The sequence below is a fragment of the Solanum pennellii genome, chromosome 11, assembly GCF_001406875.1.
Source record: "Solanum pennellii chromosome 11, SPENNV200".
Taxonomy (NCBI): domain Eukaryota; kingdom Viridiplantae; phylum Streptophyta; class Magnoliopsida; order Solanales; family Solanaceae; genus Solanum; species Solanum pennellii.
Window position 1 is genome coordinate 63,683,695 of NC_028647.1, and position 21,051 is coordinate 63,704,745.

At 34.2% G+C, this 21,051-nt stretch overlaps 3 protein-coding genes across 4 annotated transcripts; 1 reads left to right on the plus strand and 2 right to left on the minus strand.

Moving 5' to 3' along the window:
• Window positions 1-1,631: 1,631 nt before the first annotated feature.
• Window positions 1,632-9,035, plus strand: LOC107004497 (beta-galactosidase 8). Of its 2 annotated transcripts, XM_015202701.2 has the most exons (20): window positions 1,632-1,777; window positions 2,266-2,483; window positions 2,562-2,657; window positions 3,470-3,582; window positions 3,673-3,739; window positions 3,821-3,913; window positions 4,022-4,171; window positions 4,317-4,405; window positions 4,515-4,620; window positions 4,717-4,804; window positions 4,899-5,017; window positions 5,494-5,655; window positions 5,742-5,938; window positions 6,097-6,206; window positions 6,482-6,591; window positions 6,756-6,869; window positions 7,014-7,115; window positions 7,731-7,942; window positions 8,063-8,399; window positions 8,735-9,035. In XM_015202701.2, the coding sequence occupies exons 2-20, from the start codon at window positions 2,298-2,300 to the stop codon at window positions 8,840-8,842; spliced, it is 2,559 nt and encodes an 852-aa protein (XP_015058187.1). In that variant the 5' UTR covers window positions 1,632-1,777; window positions 2,266-2,297; the 3' UTR covers window positions 8,843-9,035. The 2 variants fall into 2 exon arrangements, with proteins under 2 accessions (XP_015058187.1, XP_015058186.1); XM_015202700.1 differs by having other exon boundaries at window positions 1,774-2,483.
• Window positions 9,036-9,150: 115 nt separating this feature from the next.
• On the minus strand, window positions 9,151-11,887 carry LOC107004498. The gene is made up of 2 exons (XM_015202703.2): window positions 10,457-11,887; window positions 9,151-10,000 (listed from the first exon to the last, which is right to left on the minus strand). The coding sequence occupies exons 1-2, from the start codon at window positions 10,764-10,766 to the stop codon at window positions 9,282-9,284; spliced, it is 1,029 nt and encodes a 342-aa protein (XP_015058189.1). The 5' UTR covers window positions 10,767-11,887; the 3' UTR covers window positions 9,151-9,281.
• A 1,968-nt stretch (window positions 11,888-13,855) lies between these two features.
• On the minus strand, window positions 13,856-19,829 carry LOC107004499 (probable pyridoxal 5'-phosphate synthase subunit PDX2). The gene is made up of 7 exons (XM_015202704.2): window positions 19,464-19,829; window positions 19,250-19,377; window positions 17,923-18,010; window positions 15,879-15,952; window positions 15,216-15,407; window positions 14,446-14,543; window positions 13,856-14,171 (listed from the first exon to the last, which is right to left on the minus strand). Exons 1-7 carry the CDS (start codon window positions 19,513-19,515, stop codon window positions 14,048-14,050), a joined length of 756 nt encoding a protein of 251 aa, XP_015058190.1. The 5' UTR covers window positions 19,516-19,829; the 3' UTR covers window positions 13,856-14,047.
• Window positions 19,830-21,051: the final 1,222 nt, after the last annotated feature.

Below are 21,051 nucleotides of genomic sequence, written 5' to 3' on the forward strand. Positions count from 1 at the left end.
TATACAATTTTCTGTCCCAAGTCTCTTTCTCTTTCTCGTTTTATACTCTTCGTTTCAATTGTATATGTATAATGAATTATACATTTATATGTTTGCTATGGAGTACAATTATGTAAATTTTGCTATAACATACAAATATAAATTTTATATTTGCTATAGGTGAAAATTGGCGTATATCATAAGGTTTGGAACCATGTCAAAAGGCACTAATAATATAATCAACTTTAACCATATAATAATATTTTTCTCTAGTTATATGCACTATCTGATACGTTACACGTTTACACCTTTTTTTTTCCTTCAAAAATCAAAAACAAAATATTGGGATTCTCTTCGTTTTTTTACAAAAATAAGCGAGTTTAATTAAAATTAAGCAAATTAAAATAAATATATTATTAATTTACTTAAAATTATTTTGAATTGAAAGGAAATAAAAGAGAGGTAATGGTCATTTTCCATTAAGTTTTAATTGTTTTTTAAGTATTTAATAAAATTTTTATTTTTCTCATGAATGGTTTTATATAAAATATTAAACTAAACAAAGCCTTTTTTAAAATAAAATTTCTTATAAATTAATTTGGCATGTCGTTAATTTTAATGAATTGAAATAAATCAAGTTGTTAAATGAATGAATCGATAACTAATCAAATTTAAACGAATATACTGATCCACTTATAATTTTCCCACTTCTTAACAAGATAGGTGTAAGACCATCCTCCCCACATTTCTGATGTAAAATTATCCTAAATATATTTTTTCTAATTATTATTATTATTATCATTATTATTATTATTATTATCATATTTTAATTCCTTTTTTTATTTAAAAAATGATGGGAAAAGGCAAAAAGGGGTATTGGGATTGGAATTGCTTGGGTAATAATTTGTCTACCACTTCTTCTATATTTGATTCTATAAATATTATAGTTTTTGTGATAAAGTATATTTATTTAACATATTCGAAATTAAATTTGTAATTAAATAAAAAAATATATATTTATTCTAGCTTTAATGATAAAGACAGAATTTTCATCTAAAATTTAAAAAAAAAAACTAATAAAATCACTTGAAACGGCAAATACTTCACTAACGGCGTGACACACAGTTTCATCGTCCTTTTCACGTGACGTGAAAGTCTGTAAAACGGAAACTGACAACAACAAAAATAGCACAGACATTTATAATTTCCTTTTTACTTTTAGTAAATTATATATTAAATAAATTTAATGAGTTATTTTGAAAATATTATTAAATAATAAAATTGCAATCTATAAATAGCTAGATGATTTACCCTGTTCAAAAAGGTATGTAAAACTCTTGAGATCGATCTCAGTTCTCACCATCACTCGTATTGAAAAGAATTTTCACATTATATCGAACATTTTAGATAAAATACTCACACATACAAACAAATATTTACCTTTACAATTACCAACGTCTACCTACCAAAGAAAGTACCACATCGTTCTCAATTTTCACCTCACAATATAAACGATAAAAACGAAAAAATATATTTATCCAATTGAAAGTGATACTTAAACCTCTTTAATTACACAATATTCACCTCCCATTACAAACAGTAAAAACAAAAAGAATCCATTATCCAATTCAAAATAATGACTTAAACCTCTTTCTTGATTATCTTATATATATTCATATTGAAACGCGATTAAATTCAAAATCTTCTTTATTAAAAACTAAATTTGAAATTATTTCACCACAATTCATATATCCGACAAATAATTTCATAAATTTTCGGTGTGTCAGCAGAATCAGAGGTAACATAAATTTTCAGATTTCATAGAAGAATATTATTACTCTGTTTTATACATTTTCTTATATAATACCCAGAAATGGCTAAAATGTTTGCTTGCTTAGTGTTTTGAGCCGACAATACTAAATACTCTGTATTTATTTTCATTATATAATTCATATGTATTGAAAAAAATTCATCATCATCAGTATAAAGCCGTCCATTACTGCAGAAAAATGATGAACAAAACGACGATGACAACGTCATTAGGATAATTAATTTTAATTTTTCATTTTTACATTATTAGTTGTCGTGTCGTCTCCGGCTTATGATAACTTCATCTTCATCCTTAACATTTTGTTTCTTTTCTCAGTTTTCATACTTTTAAGCAAACTTCCAAAAGCTGCAAAAGCGAAAAAAAAAAAAAACTTAAAAAGCTCTGTTTCTAACAGAGTGTTACTCTGTACATTGTTTTGGGTATAAATAATTTTGGGGTTTTTTTTTTTGTATTAGTTGATCGGAAAATTGAAGATTTTGGCCGGAAAATGGAAAGAAGAAGTGGGTATTGTTTATCAGTTATAATGTTAGTGTTTGGAGTGGTTTTCTTGCATTGTTTGGTGATGACGTCATTTGCCGCTAATGTGACGTATGATCACCGGGCATTGGTTGTTGACGGAAAGAGAAGAGTTTTGATCTCCGGTTCAATACATTATCCTCGGAGTACTCCTGATGTGAGTTTCTTTTCTTTTTTTTTACTCAAAATTAAAAAAAAATGCTTTTTTTTTAATCTATTGTTTGTTATAATGCAGATGTGGCCAGACCTTATACAGAAATCAAAAGATGGAGGATTGGATGTTATAGAGACTTATGTTTTCTGGAACCTTCATGAACCTGTTCGAAATCAGGTAATTTTAGCTTTGTTGTTGATCGGGATAAGGTATGTGTACACACTATCCTCCCTAGACACTACTCGTGGGATTATAGTGGATTGTTGTTGTTGTTGTAGTTGACTCTGGGGTGGAGCTAGGCGAGGCCAAGGGATTCATATGAACTCTCGTTGGATGAAAAATTATACTGTTTATATATGATTAAAATGATGTTTTTAGGTATATGTAGTAGGTGTTGAACCCTGTTTGGCTTCTTCATAGGTTTACTTATTCATATTTTGAACCGCTTTAGTGAAAATCTGTTCGATAATCTTCAACTCCTGACTTCAACTATGAGTGTTGTTGCAATTCTTTGCTTCAGTTATGGGCCAAGAATAGGAAAGAATGGAAATGTTCCTACTTTTAGTGTTTCTTATGTTGAGTGTCTAGAAGTTTTGATTGAGCAAATAAAGTAATCAGTTGTTTTCCTTTTTATAAAATTAGAAATCTTGAGCTAGACAAAAAATGAGTATGGAAAGTTCCCATTTTTACCTATGTTGCTCTGATTTTCCAAAAATGTTGTCGCACCTGGCTAGGATCCTCAGAAAATGCACAACTTCTAGAGGATCCTATTGCACCAACCGCATTTTTGAAGAATCCAACATAGATTTTTGCTGTTTCGAGTTCCAAGAACTTGATTGAACTAATAAAGTAATGAGGTTGTTTTCCTTTTAGTAAGTATCAAATCTTGAGCTAGACAAATTTGATTGAAATACTTGAGAATTCCATTTTGAGTGATGTGATGAACACGACGAAAAATGGAAGTACTGATGTGATGAAAACATTTGCAGTATGATTTCGAAGGAAGGAAAGATTTGATTAATTTTGTGAAGTTGGTGGAGAAAGCTGGCTTATTTGTTCATATAAGGATTGGGCCTTATGTTTGTGCAGAATGGAACTATGGGTAACTAACTCTTATACTTTTTTTGCTTTTCTCAAATATTAATGTTTTTGCTTTACTGATAATTGATGGTTTTGATCTATTTTGAGACAGTGGGTTTCCTCTTTGGTTGCATTTCATTCCTGGAATTGAATTTCGAACCGACAATGAACCGTTCAAGGTATTCCCATTTGTGCTATTAATTAGTTTTTCCTTGGGATACTGGTTTTGGAGTTCATGACACGAGGGATTTGTGTTGCAGGCAGAAATGAAGCGATTCACAGCTAAAATTGTTGACATGATCAAGCAAGAAAATCTATATGCATCCCAGGGTGGGCCGGTTATCTTGTCTCAGGTTAGCATCTTCTAGTGATTTACTACATTCGGTGTACTAAGAAACAAGTTGATATTAGTTGCTCTTTGTTATTGTTTGAGTAGTAAAGATGCTTTGTTGACCAAACAGATAGAAAATGAGTATGGCAATGGTGATATTGAGTCTCGTTATGGTCCTCGTGCCAAACCTTACGTGAACTGGGCAGCATCAATGGCTACGTCTTTGAATACGGGAGTGCCATGGGTTATGTGTCAGCAACCAGATGCCCCTCCTTCCGTTGTGAGTTTCTCATACATCACCTTGTGTTTAAGTGATTGAAAAAACACCTTGAGAACCCCTGTAGACTATCCAACTTTTCTGACAATTAATACAGATTGCCACTAAGGTAATTATTAACTTTCTGCGTGTGCTGAGACAATGACAGATTAACACTTGCAATGGATTTTATTGTGACCAATTCAAGCAAAATTCCGATAAAACACCCAAGATGTGGACTGAGAATTGGACCGGATGGTAGGCATTTGGATTTTTTGTTCTTTAATAAACAGATCATATCTGGTGCTATTCAAAATATCCCAACTTTCTCTTACAATTCCACCTTTTTGAATTGTTTGGAACATAGGTTTCTGTCTTTTGGTGGTCCTGTCCCTTACAGACCAGTGGAAGACATTGCTTTCGCTGTGGCTCGATTTTTCCAGCGAGGCGGAACTTTCCAGAACTATTACATGGTACTCTATGAGTTTCTTGATTTATAGTTCCCTGCCTACAAAGACAGTTGACAGCTGAACTATGTCTTATAAATGATATTTACTGCTTTCGGACAGTACCACGGGGGAACTAACTTTGGGCGAACCAGTGGTGGACCGTTTATTGCAACTAGCTATGACTATGATGCTCCTTTAGATGAGTACGGTATGGTTCCTCACCCTCTTGACCAATCTTTATTTTCCTAGCTTGTTGTGGGCTTCTCATTTCACTAGGTGAAAATCTCCATTGCGAAATGCAGGGCTTATAAATCAACCAAAATGGGGTCACTTGAAAGATCTACATAAAGCCATAAAGCTTTGTGAGGCTGCAATGGTGGCAACAGAACCAAACATCACTTCTCTGGGCTCTAATATAGAGGTATATTTACCTTTGTCTAACACGAAAACAGTTCCAGTTACTTGTGAAGAATTTTTCAGTTGCTTCTTCTAAAATAGTAATGCAGTTTGACCTATGGTTCAACAAGTTAAGAATTTGTTGTGGCGTGTATTGTATTGTAAGACTGCCAGTCTACCAGATCATAATTTGTTGATGCTAGCATATCTGAGTTTCACGGTGTATTCAAACATATTGCCACCCAAATGATCCTAAAAACAATTGTCTAAGCATGCCATACTACTAATGGCTTTAGAAGCCGGGACTCAGCGGTAGTATAACAAACATCCTTGAACCATCCCGTCTCTTTTTCAGTTTGCCTTTTTCACCTTCTTTGTTATTTCAGATATTTCACTTAAAAACAACACCATAGTAAAAGAGAAGAATGAATTGTAGCAGATAGCATTACTTTTGTAAGGAGAGCTTCACATTATAAGCTACAATATCTTTTCTTCTTTCAGGTCAGTGTTTATAAAACTGATTCACAGTGTGCTGCATTTCTCGCCAATACTGCTACGCAATCTGATGCGGCTGTGATCTTCAATGGAAATTCATATCATTTACCTCCATGGTCCGTCAGCATTTTACCTGACTGCAAGAATGTTGCTTTTAGTACTGCAAAGGTTTGGCTCATAATCTTGTCTAGTTTGAATCATAGATATGTGCTTGTTGCAGCTCAATCTGATGGTTTTACATTTCTCCATGACAGATTAATTCTGCATCAACCATCTCAACATTTGTTACTCGGTCTTCGGAAGCTGATGCATCTGGTGGATCCCTATCAGGTTGGACTTCGGTGAATGAGCCTGTAGGCATCTCAAATGAAAATGCATTCACAAGAATGGGGTTGTTGGAACAGATAAATACTACAGCTGATAAAAGCGATTATCTCTGGTACTCCCTGAGGTAAAAACAGAAAAACATTACATCTGATTGCATCAGCTCCACTTTTATGGTTTCTAATCAGCAGCATTTTATGAGAATAAGTACGGTTCTCTGATTGCATGCATGATCGTTATCTGCTCTGAAGTTCACTTTTCTTACATCAATTCTAATTTTTCTAGTGTCAATATAAAAAATGATGAGCCTTTCCTTCAAGATGGATCTGCAACGGTACTTCATGTGAAAACACTTGGCCATGTTCTTCATGCTTACATTAATGGAAAGCTATCAGGTAACGGAAATGAATGATGCTTGATGACTACCTACTAGTTACCCGAAACAATGAGAAGATACTGTCTTGAGCTATTTAAGTTTACTGCAATGATTTATAGTAAGATTATTCAAGATGTCAAAGCAAAAAAAGTAGCCGAAGCATATCAAGTGGTGATATTGTATTTAGCATTTCTCTTGGTTGACGAAAGCATCAGATAATCATCCTTGTTGGAACTATACATAGTTGTTCTTACAATGCTTAACATTTTGCGTAAACTTTGTGATTGTTTGTAGGAAGTGGAAAAGGCAACAGTGGACATTCTAACTTTACAATTGAAGTTCCAGTCACACTTGTGCCTGGAGAAAACAAAATTGACCTGTTGAGTGCGACTGTGGGACTTCAGGTTTGAATTTTGTTTAATCCCATCATTTCATATCGAAGATTTGTTATCTGCCATATATTCTTTTGGTCCTTCATTATTAATTTGTACTATCTATGGAGAACTTCACATTTTTATAACTTCCATTTTAGAAGCATGATCTAATGCATACCTGATATTGACTCCAGAACTACGGAGCATTCTTTGATCTCAAGGGAGCAGGGATTACGGGTCCAGTGCAATTGAAAGGTTTCAAAAATGGCTCTACTACTGATCTTTCATCAAAGCAGTGGACATATCAGGTTAAGTTAATAGGTCCATAGGATTTCATTCCATTTTCGATCATTCATTTCCTTCTATATTTTCGAAATCTCTGGTAGCATAAGGTCTTTATTCTGGAGGATAATCACATTGATGTTGCCTGTCATGTGTACTTTGTTGGTCAGGTTGGATTGAAAGGAGAAGATTTGGGCTTATCTAATGGAGGTTCTACACTTTGGAAGTCACAAACTGCATTGCCCACAAACCAACCATTAATATGGTATAAGGTAATATTCGTCTCAGATATGTGCAATTTAAGGATAAATGTGAACATTTTGACATTTGCTCTTTTGATATGCTCTTCCTTGAGTTGAGGGTCTACCGGAAGCAGCGTCTCTACCTCCCAAGGTAGGGGCAACATCTACGTAAACTCTACCCTCCCCAGACCCCACTTGTGAGTTTTACGCTGGGTATGTTGTTGTTGCACATCAGTTATGTAACCTTGTTTGAAGATTTTATTTGATGGAATAAATAGGCTACAAATGTTCCAGACAGATTTGCTAATAGAATCAGAATGGATTTGCCAAAGTTCCTAATGTTTACAAGTTATAATAGGCTAATGTTGATGAACTCATATCAAAAGAACACACCGTGGAGCAATATTATCAAAATGCTTGTTTCATCTGCTCGTATATTTTACTTGAAAGTAGGTTGACAATAAAAGAACTAGGGATTCTTTTCATGACAGTTGGTCTGGTATGTTAGCAATATGCCTCTTATAATGGACTGATATATCTTATTCTTTGTATGTTCATGTACTTGTAACCTATATCTATCCTAAGGTAACAAATGTCCAAATCTTTTGATCAGTCATAACTGAGCTAGAAGTTTTGTCCATTTAGGCAAGTTTTGATGCTCCTGCTGGTGATACCCCTCTTTCGATGGATTTTACTGGAATGGGGAAGGGTGAGGCATGGGTGAACGGGCAAAGCATTGGTCGATTTTGGCCTGCCTATATTGCACCGAATGACGGTTGTACTGACCCCTGCAATTATAGAGGAGGATACAATGCTGAAAAATGTCTCAAAAATTGTGGAAAACCATCCCAGATGCTGTAAGTATTAAGGACATCTCAAGTATTTAAAAGTTTTCAGAGAGTATCTGGTGAAATGTTTTGGTATGTCAATGCTAGTTAAGAAATCTTGAATGTAACATTTGTATATAAACTTTGTAGATACCATGTTCCTCGTTCATGGCTGAAATCCAGTGGAAATGTCTTGGTGTTGTTTGAGGAAATGGGCGGGGATCCTACGAAGCTGTCTTTTGCAACAAGAGAGATACAAAATGTATGCTCAAGAATATCTGATGCTCATCCACTTCCTATTGATATGTGGGCTTCGGAAGACGATGCACGAAAAAAGTCAGGGCCAACTCTATCTCTTGAGTGCCCTCATCCTAATCAAGTCATCTCATCAATCAAATTTGCAAGCTTTGGCACTCCTCAAGGAACATGCGGGAGCTTTATCCATGGTCGATGCAGTAGCAGCAATGCTCTTTCAATTGTAAAGAAGGTTAGATCCATTTTATTTGATCTTAAGTATCCTAGTTTTTTTAGTTTCATGCCTGTATTATCAGGTGTGTGAGTTTTAAACTAACTATCACCAAATATTTATCGAAACACACCTCAACTATTAGTTGTTCCCTTTTCCTACCTGAACGGTGGTGATAGTCCAGGTAGGAAAAGGGGACAACTGATAGTTGAAGTGTGTTTTGAGAAATAGTTGATGATCATTCAAGTAGGAAAAGTGAACATCTAATAGTCCGAGTAGGAAACTCAAAATAACTGGGATACTTTAAGTGTGTTTTTGACCTGTCACTCTATAAAAGAATTCAACCATCTTTGCAGGCTTGCATTGGATCAAAAAGCTGTAGTCTTGGAGTTTCAATAAATGTATTTGGTGATCCATGTAAAGGAGTCGCAAAAAGTTTAGCTGTAGAAGCTTCTTGTACATGATGCCTCACGGAGCTAATGAACCGAGAAGGCACGTTCCTTAAGTGTAAAAGTAGTATAAGGTCAGATAAACTATTACTAAGTTACAGTTTCAGAAAGATAGTGCTTAGCTACATATACATCATGGAGAGGAAGAACACTTTGGCTTCCCTCACCGATTTGATGAAATTATAATAAAAGAAAATTAGCTTCAATACTTTTGCTTTGCTCTCCAACTTGATGAGATTATAGTTTAGAAAAAAGTTGCCTCATGGATGTTTCCATCAAGCAGAGTATAAGACACATTTATAGATTGATATATCACAGAAAACTCGAAAATTTCTGCGTAATTTTCGCATCCTTTATTCACATATTTAGTAACACATCCAAATACAATCAGATAAATAGCAATACTTTAGTCAATACACAATAAACTTATTGGTTAATATCTTTATCAAGATTATCAAGCTGAGGCCACACTTGAGGGTCTTTGGAACCTGCAATTCTTGCAGATAGCTGAATGGAGTGATGGTGTCTGATACTTGGCTTCTCCGCCCATGATTGGCATCGGCACCCCTCTCTTGACTGGACTAACATATCCCGGCTGGTAAGTCTTGCCAAGAATTCCTTCGACGTCTTTAGATAGATTGAAAAACTTAAATTGTGTCTCTAAGTGAGCAAAAGCATCATCTGCTGGTAGCTGATAGTTGTGAACCTTGTTTTCTTTTTCTCCAATGGGGACTACCTTCACATCTAATTGCAACAGTCCAGAAACTGTGACCCTCACGCTGTTAAGATCATCTGTCCTTTCAACCACGACTGATCTCTCAGCAGTGTTAACACTCCATTCTACATCTCCATCTGTTGGGACATTAACTGTCTCACCATTCCACTGTACAATAAGAGCATCAACCTTATCATCCCAATGTGACACTTCCCTTGCTCCTACGACTAATGTATGGGTGTCAAACATGATTGACAATGTTTGAACCCATGTATAGTCGCGCTTCCTTCCCTGTGGTCGTGTCCCTATTAGATGTGCATTAATGTGGAGGTTGTCATCTGAAACAATGGCAAAGTCGGTTTCCTTTGCTCCATGGAAGTAGAACATCACCCCATCACCACCCACAAATCTTGGATCGTAGCATAGAGCACCATAACCATCACACCTAGGCAGTCTCCCTGTCAAAGAAGTGAAACAACAAAACTTTGAGTTCATTTAGAGAGTCGTCAAGAAAACAGTGTCATTTGACAGTATCAAGTTTTTCCTACAGTATACTCGAGTTGTTTCATACGTTCATTTAGACAGACTTTACACTCCGTGCATTGACGGTGTAAAAATGGTGATTAACTTGCTACCACACTGTTAAAATGCATAGATAGGCTATGTTGCTCAAACACTTCAAAATGTTATAGGTGCATGTCGGAGCACTATTTTTTGAAGATCCGACAGGTGTGGTGCGGTAGTGTGATGCTTGAGAAGCCTACTTGTATTACACTAGTATCTCTTGCAAAACTAGAAGATATGTAATACTCCCTCCTTTTCAGTTTGTTTTGACTTGGCACGAAGTTTAAGAAAGCAAAAAAGACTTAGATTTTGTGGTCTAAAACTACAGAGAGTGAGTATATAATGCTTACACTTGCAAGTTGCTTCACACTTGCTGCTGCAATCAATATAGCATCCCTTCTGCTTCTTGTTCTGTTTAGGCTTCCTTTGAGGACACTCTGTTGGACAGGTAAGAGTTCTGTAGTAACAAACTCCCTGAACGGTGCAGAACGCACGTTCTTGCCCCGTACCTGGTAATGGATCCAACACAACATAACCGGGATCCGGGGCAACTGCATTCACCTCCTTACCTTTGCCTTCTGGTTGATCAGCAATGGTTACTTGTGAAAAGATGGATAAGAGGAGCAGAGCTGCTATTAAGCACAAGTTTCTCTTATCCATCTCTACTATGACTGTTGTTGATATATTTTTTCTGTTTTTTGTTTGTTTGTTTTCTATTTAGACAGAAAAAATAACACTTATGCATGGAACAAGAGTTGATAGGGTTGTTATATATATGTTTAGATATTGGTGTTGGGACTTAAAGTAAGGCTTAAATCATGGGGTTTTTTTAGCTTCATGCACATGATGAAACTACTAGTGTTGCACAATATGCAATGTGGTATGAGTTTGACCAAATGAATGGTGGATATAGATATAATTAACACAAGATTAACATGGGCGTATTTAGGATTTAAGCTCTATCAGGTCGTGATTTCAGTAGATTTTTACATAAAATTGGTGTTACGCGTTGAAAGTAATATTAGTTCAGATGAACCCATAGCTAAATGATTGAATCCGCCCATGGCAAGTTATGGTTTTGTTTGGCATTAAATTTTCCATGCCTTATTGTAGATTCAGAAAAGTATTTGAAAAAATTCATGCACTTGATGCGAATTGTTAATTTCATCTCTGAATTATTGGCAGCTTTAAAAATATTCATTTACTTGACTAACTGAATTTAAATTCATGCCCGATCTCGCAATATGAGTGAAACAGACCTCTAAATTCTCGTCAAGTTTAGGAGTGTTTCTAACACTTCTCTGGATTTTTTTATTAAGAGTCACATGCTCCTATAAAAATTTGAGACACTTGCTATGTCTTGTGGAAGATCGGGGTGTATCTAAGTTTAGCTAGTCAAGTAGAGGAGTGTTTTTAAGACTAACAATAGTTCGAAGACGAAACTAATAATTTGAGCCAAATTTAGAGGTGTTTTCAATACTTCTCTCTCTTGTAAATATATACTCTGATCTCTCCCATTCATTTTACTTGTCATATTTTTCTTCGACATGTCCCTTGAGAAAAAATTCAACTAAAAGAAAATTAACAATTACGGTAATATTCTTGATCTTTTAGAATGACAATTATTTTAATTTGGATCAGTTAGTTTTAGTAAGCACGATAACTAAAATGGATCTGAGGGAGTATTAGAGGTCAAATGTTATAGATTATAATTATTTATTTATTTCAAATAGAACATTGTTTTAAATGTGAAACTTCTATTTTTCTTATGCAAGTATTCAAATAAAACTTTATTGTATAAAGGTTCTAAATTAGAGAAGAAAAATAAGTAACATATAAGAGTTCATTTGAAGACAAATCTTTGACTATGGAAACATTCTAAAAACTTGTTTATGCAATGGCCAGCACTTTGCTTAATGTACAATTGTTCAATAATACCTTTGTGCTTTTAGTGATTGTGACATTAGTTTTCATACATCGACAAAAATTATGATCGAGTGATAAGTATTTATTTATTTTTAATCAGAATTTTTCAATTCGAATTTTGAAAATGAAGTTATCTGTTAGTGAATAATTCTAGCATAGGGTTGTAAAGTTCGAAGCTTTGATAACTCGAACTCTAACACAAAATGTGATTGAGTTCGAAAAATTCATGGAGTTACAAATGTAATTCAAACTCTTTTTAAAATTCTTCGAGTTAAAATCGAAAAATGTTCAAACTCTAAAAATGGAGATTTTTCATGTTACAATTAGGATATTTTTGTCTAAATTTTATTTTCACGTTAACAAACCACTAAATATAGCAAATTTGTGCATTAAATCTAAAATTCTAATCAACGACTCGAAAAGTGAAAGTTGCCACCTTTCTCCTGCCTCACCGATTTAACCAGATCAATAAATTTCAAATATCAAATAATTAAACTAATAAATAAATAGAAATTATTTATTTTTAAGCCGACCACGTATTTTCTAAATGGGAAAGAAATTTAAAGTAAAAAAAAAATATTGTGCTCTGATGGAAAATAAAAATTGTTAAAGTAATAATAAATATGTAATTTTCTTGAATGTCAAAAGGAAAAAAAAAAAAAACTTAAATGCAACATAACTTCACATGGAAGGAAGTCAAAGGCAAATTAATGGTCGTAAAAATCACGTAGTATCAAATATTATTTTTTATGGCATTGGATCTCAAAAATCTAAGAAGCACTAAGAGTACATTAAATAATATAATTAACATAATTATGAAACTATTAGAATAAAGTTTTAAAAATTAAAATTTTAGGGCTATTAGCGCTTTAGTCGTTCAGTTACTATTGAATTCTTGTTTTAGTTCTTGTAATATACAACTCATACATTTAACTTTTAATTAATCAAATTGTACGATTTTAGTCCCTTTATGTAAGGAATATGTTACCTCAAATATTGAATAAAGTTAACACGAGAAATGAGTAATTAAATAGTGAAACGATTGATAATTCTAAAAATTTATTTATATTTTCAATAGACGGATTAAAAGTGCATTTTTCGAATAAAGAAAGGTTAAATATATTTAACCATATGTTATAAGGATTGAATTAGAAATTACCAATAATTAAGGAACTAAATATGTAATTAAATCCTTAAATTTAATAATTATGACACCATATAATAGTCATATTTTTTTATTTTTTGAGATCTGAAAAGCTGTGGTTCAGATCCTTAAATAACTACAAAAGTCAGCAGCTTAATGCTTTTAAATTACTCTTCCAATTAAATAATTTGCTTCTTTTCTACTTCTTTTTTTCAATATTAAAAAAAATAACCCCAATTCATGCACCCCATGTGATGAGTTTGGGTTGTGGGGTAGGAGAGTTGTTGCTAACGTAAAACGTAAATTATTTTTTTTCATTTCTCATCCGATATTGAGTATTTAACCGTATTCATAAACAGATACGAGGATAAATTTGAACATTTTCCCTTCAGACATAACAACAGTATTAACGTTTACAATCTAATTGAATCGATAATGTCCTCCAATTTTATAAGTCCTGAGACAACAGATAACTAAAATTTATTAATTCATAATAAATCATATCAATACATATCATATTTCATTGTAACATGCCCATCTAAGTATTTATATTCGCACCTAAATGTAACGAAAAATAAACAAGGGATTCCATCGCATTGACACCGAGGTGTTAGGGACCAGCGGACCCAAACTTGTATGGGATTGAGACGTAATTATTATTGTATTTGTGGATGAGGAGTGTGAGAGAAAATCCTTTAATATTATGTACAACAATGAATAGCATTCAACATTTCATGTCTTAGCATGAAGACCATTTAGAATGTATGATGAGCAAATGAAAATAGCAAAAATAAAAACATAACAATGTCAATGAGAAGCCATTTGACCTTTTAATATCATCTGCATTTCTTTCAAGCAATTTTTTTTTCTGCTACTGGTATATGGGAAAATCAATAATTGAACGCGTTCCGAAGCTTTGATTTGAGGTGGATGTTGACACAATATCAGAAGTTCCTCCTTCGATTTCAGGCACCATCTTCAAGAAATAACTGTGCCTGTAAAACAAAGTGATGTTACTTGAGCCGAGGGTCTATAGGAAACAGGCTATCAACCTTCTCGAGGTAGGGAGATGAGACTATGTACTAAAAAAGGGTTCTTTCTTAACGAACTAGCACCATAGGTCGTAGGAAGAAAACACCTTATTTCATTTGGCAGTGTCCCATAACTAGATCCATATCAAGGGGCCGTAACAAAGTGAAGTTATAATAGTAGTACATAATGCCCCTGAGGTAGTAGATAACATGCATACTAGTCGCAGAAGAAACATACCATCGAGTATCTGCAGTTAATTCGGGATGAAAAGCAGTAGCTAGTAAGTTCCCTTGCTTTACAGCAACAATTACTTTCTTTCCAGACTCGGTAGATTCCTGAAGCATCAAAAGATATCATATCACACTGAGCTGATATTCTAAACAGATAGGAAAGCAAAAAATTAAGTAGCATTATGACAATATTCCTCCTTTACGACGAGTTAGACTTGGTTTAATCAGAGTCCGTAAACTAACTTGTAGTGTACTAGTGTGTTATCACATTCATTGTTTTCCAATCGCAAAACAGGCCACCAAGTCTTACTCGCTAGTGTAATCTTTTGACACATGTAGACGTGTTAGAAAACAAAAATTCTTTACACATGCACCAACTTTTAGGAAAAGCATAATATATAAACATTACATTCAAACTTGATCTCAGTTGGTAAGCAAGCACTCTAACTTTGAGTATGCACATCTAGACACCTCAACTCGTTTCCACTGTGCCAGGTGAACACTCCAACATACAAATGATCATTTAGACACCTCCAAAATTATGTGACACGTCAACGACATACGTCCACAAGACACAGTGGAGACGAGTTGGAGCGTTTAGTTGTTAGTTGAGACCACATTTAGGTGTCTAGGTGTGCATACTCAAAGTTGGAGTGCTTAGTTGCCTGCCAGATGAGGCCAAGTTTGAGTGTTTGTTTATGTGTTATGCCTTTATTTTTTATAAGGCACATCTATATTGCAGTTAGGACACTAGATGGACAGAAGGACAAAGTAAACCTCTTCATTTTGAATAGCAGGATTGGAATTAAGAGTTTCTATGGCTGATAGAGGAATGTCTGACAATACTTCAACGTCTGGTCCTACATCAAGGATTGCCGGAGCACGGATGAAAACAGCACGAAAACTTGGAGGACCACCATCTTCAGCTACGACTTGAGGAATAGGAAGTTCTGTCTCAAAGCTTTGAATCTGTTCAATTTGACAATTAAAAAGCTACATTAGCATACTGTAGTTAATAACACAAACCAACTCCAACTCATTCATCAAAATTGAGCACTTCTTCACTAGTTTGCTATAACAACCACAACTCCGTCATCATATAGAAAATGTGTGTGGCTATCTCTCTTATGGTGTTTGCAAGAGCTCTTAGTTATGGATAGACCTTTAAGTCGTTAACTACTTCGGTTGCATGCTACTTATCGAGGGACAGGAACCTTATGTAGCAAAATGTCTTTAACTTGAAAATAAAACCCATAAGCATGCCTCGCTCACCCCTGCCTCCCTCTATTCTTTTTCTTTTTTTGATAAAGGCAATGTTCCCCGACTCCCTAATAACTAATAAACATAGTAGGAGTGTTTGCTTATCTATGTAAATGACTAAATGAGTTTCTTCCTTTCTTGCTGATCTATTAAGATGTTGGAAGAGAACCACTCTTTTACCTGGCTTCCAAAAAAGTTACGGTGTACAGTACAATCAAGGCCTCCAATTAGTTTCTGTCCTCCGGTTTTCTGCCCTGAGAAGAGAAGCCACAAAATGTGTGTGAGATCTCTCGCCTCAATATGGTAAAAAATAGTAAGAAGGTTCATCAAAAGAGCTTGTGATTACTACTCCAGACAAAGTGAGCTTTATATTATTCTGGATAAGTGGAGAGGGTGCTCTACAAGTAACTAGAACAGTGAAGCAAAATTAATAACCCCGAGAAAATGGAGAAACAACAAATTCTCAAAATTTGTGAAATCATAGGTGTCTACAGATTAATTGCCTAATGTTGTTGAGATCAGTAGATGTAGCAAAACTAATACAACAACAAGAAGATAACCAGCGTAATCCCACGAGTGGGGTCTGGGGAGGGTACAGTGAACACAAACTTCAACCCTACCTTGGGAGGTAGAGAGTGTTTCTAGAACCCTTGGCTAAGGGAAAGCATATCAAAAAAAAAAAAAAAAAAAATGAAGAGACCATGGCAAAGTACTAAGGAAGCATGACAAAGCATTCTGAAAAAAGGTACAATAACTACAACAAACTAGTGCACTAATTTGTGTCCTAAACAAATCGAAGGATAAGAAACCACAGAGCGAATACTAATAAGAGACAATAGATAGTAACAGAAAGCGAAGGACAAGAATCTAGAAGAATCTACAGGTGAATACGAATACTACTAGTATGGAAGGATAAGCAATACAACACTCTACTACCTACTAACCTATTACAACCTAATCTGTGTCCTAGACAACCTCCAAGGTGAGACAACAACTTCTCAAAATTTGTGAGACTCAATAGGTGCCTTTAGATCAATTGCCTAATGTTATTGACATCAGTTGATGTGGCAATGTTTTACCGTTACAAGTAAAAGCTTAATGTGAAAGTTTGACATGACAAAATGAAATATAGAAGTTCACAAATGTTGTTCTCTATTGAGCATATTTCATTAATCCAGTAGTTATAGCGGATGAGTAAACAAGCATGCTATATTGGCTCACCTTTCCATTATCTGCCTTGAAAGTGATATGAGGCTTAATGGCCCACCAATCAATCTTTCTTTCTATCTCGAATTCTCGATTGGTGCGCGTGGAGCAAAGGAAGCGGGGAACAAAATCGACTACTTACCCTAGAAAGTCTAGCAATACAGATATACATAGTAATGTATCATCTCAGAACTCATGACAAGTATATGCGCTCTTATATAAGAATATGTAACCAAAATAGACCCTCAAATGCTACCAGAGAAGAGATTCGAATAATCTCCAGTACTACAAGCATAAGTTGTATCATACTACACTAAAGAGTGACATATGTCTTTTCTCGTTTGATATATTCAGAATTCATCTTTAAACAAAGATATATACTATTATCAACTTTAGATAAATCTAATATAGTTAACATTTTTACATATAAATTCTTAAATTCAATCTCGTAGTCAATTTACATTATTTGTTTCTCCGTGGAAAGGGCTGTTGATCAAGTAGAATTAGCCAGATCAAATGGCTCTCATGTGATATTAAAACAAAGAACAGAAGTGGATGTGGATCTTTAAAGAAGAGAAAAGTATCCTTGACTCGAGCTCTGTTTAATCATAGCATGCAATTCCAATGGTTTACAGAACGGGCACAGCAGCCCGGTGCACTAAAGCTCCCACTATGCGCGGATCCGTGGAAGGACCGGACCATAACGGCCTATTATATGTGCCTTAGCCTGCATTTCTGCGAGAGGTTTGTTTCCACAGCTTGAACACGTGACCTCCTGGTCACATGACAATAACTTTACCAATTATGCCAAGGCTCCCCTTCCTATGGTTTATAGAAAATACATACCAATTTCAAACCTACAAACACCCAAATTGGCTATAATATCAACCATGAATTAGTTTTTTCTTGGAAAAACGACCCCAAAATCTTGCTTTATAAGATGACTAATAGGATAAGCAGCAAGGACTCTGCAAAGGGTGTCCTAAACTTATAGTAAGAAATGGAGTTGGACACTCACCAGTGGCCTTATTTGCCAAGAAAATGAGACCTGCACATGTCCCCCATACTGGCTTCCCCATTTGAACAAACTCACGCAAAGCAGGGAACTGCAATTAGAAATACGATCAGACTAACATGGACAAAATTATACCAAACATAATAACTAACACCAATCAGTAAAATTATGCATCCAAACTTAAACTAAGATGCCCCTAAGAAACAATGCAACAAAAAACGACTAATGAAATCACAAATTTTACTATGTAATAAACTAATAATAGTAGAAATGAATGCCAATAATTAACAGACGAAGCCAAACCATGAGTGAGTAGGATTCGAACACAAAATGCAAGCCTTTTATGTACTGTTTTCTGTATATATAACTTGAACTTAGCAAAATTCAACCTTTCGTGCTCAACACTTTTCCCGATGCTCCACAAATCAAATTCAACAATAATAATTCATCAGTTTCTGGAGGGTTGCAAGCCATCAATCTACTACTCCCAATCTCAAACTAATTGGGAGCATGTTACGTGAATTCTCAAAATCAACAACTCCACTAAATCTCACACCCTTTCTCTTTCTTTCTTTAAGCACCTAATATTTGTAAACCACTCTAATGCATAAAGAGCTGCTATTGAAAGGTTCTCCATTCTCATGCTAGAACCAGATGCCGTGCTAGTTAAGGGTGGAGTGACAGTAACTATCCCACTACACCGCTTCAACATTAACAACATAGCAAGTGTAATCCCACAAGTGGGGTCTAGAGACCGTGCTAGTTAAGGGTGGAGTGATAGTACCCATCCCACTATACACTTCAACAACAATAGCATAGCCAGTGTAACCACAAGTCGGTCTTGGGAAGGTGGTTATACGCAACCTTACCACTCCACTGCTTCGTGGTTGCTAAATCTCACATTTATTACTACACAAACTTAAAATTTCAATTTTCTACCCATAACCCTTGTTCAATAAATAACCAAAAAGGCCAAGGAGACCTGCCTTTCGCCTATTAATAGCAAGTAAAGGATCGTTAGTAGAATGTACAAGAGTAAAATCATACATGTATTAGTCACGACATATTCAATCCTTTGTTTGGTAGGATTTTTAGTCTATCCATAACTAACATGCCATATTCAATATTATAGAGTGTATAACTAATACAAAACAAACTATATCAGTATTACAAGGATTGTAAAAAACATGGACAAGCATGGTTAAATACAAAATTGTTTTTAATACACCAAATCAAACCATGGATAAGAGATAATCTCAGCATGCATTAGTAATACATCATATTCAGCATTATTCTTATACACTCAACCAAACGACCATAAGAGAGTTACCAAATTGTGGAGCTCAGCCAACTTGGCCATGGTGGTGCTCTCCCCACCAGGGATGATTAGGGAGCTAACATTCAGCAACTGCTCTGGCTTTCTCACCTCCACACCTTTCACTCCCAATCTTTTCAAAACTGTCAAAATCAAAAACACATAAGAAAAAAAACAAAACAAAACAAACACAAAACATCTACACAATCAAAAGCACAAAAATGGGTACCTGCAATGTGTTCATTGAAAGATCCCTGTAAAGCAAGAACACCCACAACCATTTTTCAAGTTGCAAAATCAAGAAACAATGAAAATTAACAAAAGGGTACTAAAAAAAAACACAATCTTGAAACAGCAATTGCGGCTAAGGAGTTTAAGGGTATGGAAAAAAGGGTGAATTTGGTGAGTGTTTTGCTTTTGCTTCACTGATAATATCTGTTGGCGGCTAGGAGGCGGCCACCTGCGTCACACTTTCTTGAAAATCGAAAAAAAAAAAAAGATCTTTTTTGGAGTGATTTTTTTATTTTTATATTTTGGTTTTTGTTTGGTTATTGTATTTATATTGAAGTTCAAACTAATTTAAATTTACGAGATTCATTTTGGAATAAACAATTTCCATCAAAGATTTTATCGTTATTCATTGCACTATATTATTTGAAGTGAGATGAAAAATCTTTACTTGAATTATAGAAAACCTTATTATTTGTTTCACTTATTCTAAACATATGTTATGTCCGAGAGTGGATCCATATACAGCATATAGAGTGTTTGACTATTCATTAATTTGACGTAATCTCGTATATATGTTATGTACAAACTTTTATGAGATTGATATACTAAATCATTAGCACCCATGTTTGGAAAAATTCATGCATGTTTTTGTTCGGTAACTGACTTAAAGGTCTTATTTTTGAGATGAGTGAAGGTTTAGAACGCAATTACTGTAAAATACTTATTTATAGCTAACTATATTCTTGATTCCTTTTCGTTTGTTTAAACTTTATTTTTTTATTTTATGCTAAAGGCAGCGAGCACCCACGAGCTTAAAATCTTAAGTTCACCACCAATTACGTGAAAGGCTAAAATTGTAAGTGGACATCTAAATTAGTCTAGGTCTTTTGTTTTGATGCTAAAATTTGGGTTCTCTTTTATTGAATCGCGATTGTATTATTTGTTGTTATTGTAGCTTATTTTCAGTATGACTTGTTCATTATTGAATTTGTTTTACATACTTGATTTTGTATATATTTTATTTGAGTTCTCTAGCTTCTCAAGATATGAATAAAATTGTGTAAACATCATATCCTTAAAACCTAATTATGTAATTATACGGAGTGTATTATTTTAGTAGAATTGACTTAAAGTTGACATTTTGTTTAAATAAGCAATTTGAATTTTGTACATGAAAACTTTGTGAAAATTATCGCTTCAAACTCTTATATATTTTTATCAAATGAACAAATCATAATTTATATGCAAGGTATTGAAATGTTCTAAAAAGTCGCATATTCTATTTTATAAATAAATTTTTGTAATTGTACGTTATTCTAAACTTTCAAATACATATAATTTTATAAAAATCCACTTATCCAATTAGTCATCAAATTTTTCACGTCAAGTGAGTTCTTTTTGAGAATTTTAAAATTATTGATTCTTTATATATATATATATATAACTTATGGATAAAGTTTTTAACATTGAAAAAAGCATATACTTGAAATTGAAATATTATCTTTTAGGTAATTTGAATTTTGTAATGAAAATTTCTAATTCAAATTTAATTTTACATATCACTATCAAAATTATTTCAAGTAATA

What these genes read in the sequence shown, in the direction of transcription:
- LOC107004497 (XM_015202701.2), top strand. Translation starts at nt 2,298, where the DNA reads ATGGAAAGAAGAAGTGGGTATTGTTTATCAGTTATAATGTTAGTGTTT. An exon ending in GGCCGGTTATCTTGTCTCAG is followed by an intron (nt 3,914 to 4,021) that starts GTTAGCATCTTC and finishes TTGACCAAACAG; the next exon opens with ATAGAAAATGAGTATGGCAA. An exon ending in CAAAGCAGTGGACATATCAG is followed by an intron (nt 6,870 to 7,013) that starts GTTAAGTTAATA and finishes TTTGTTGGTCAG; the next exon opens with GTTGGATTGAAAGGAGAAGA.
- LOC107004499 (XM_015202704.2), bottom strand. Translation starts at nt 19,515, where the DNA reads ATGGTTGTGGGTGTTCTTGCTTTACAGGGATCTTTCAATGAACACATT. An exon ending in CTTGGCAAATAAGGCCACTG is followed by an intron (nt 15,953 to 17,922) that starts GTGAGTGTCCAA and finishes TTCTCTTCTCAG; the next exon opens with GGCAGAAAACCGGAGGACAG. An exon ending in CTGCTATTCAAAATGAAGAG is followed by an intron (nt 14,544 to 15,215) that starts GTTTACTTTGTC and finishes TTGATGCTTCAG; the next exon opens with GAATCTACCGAGTCTGGAAA.
- LOC107004498 (XM_015202703.2), bottom strand. Translation starts at nt 10,766, where the DNA reads ATGGATAAGAGAAACTTGTGCTTAATAGCAGCTCTGCTCCTCTTATCC. An exon ending in GTGTGAAGCAACTTGCAAGT is followed by an intron (nt 10,001 to 10,456) that starts GTAAGCATTATA and finishes CTTCTTTGACAG; the next exon opens with GGAGACTGCCTAGGTGTGAT.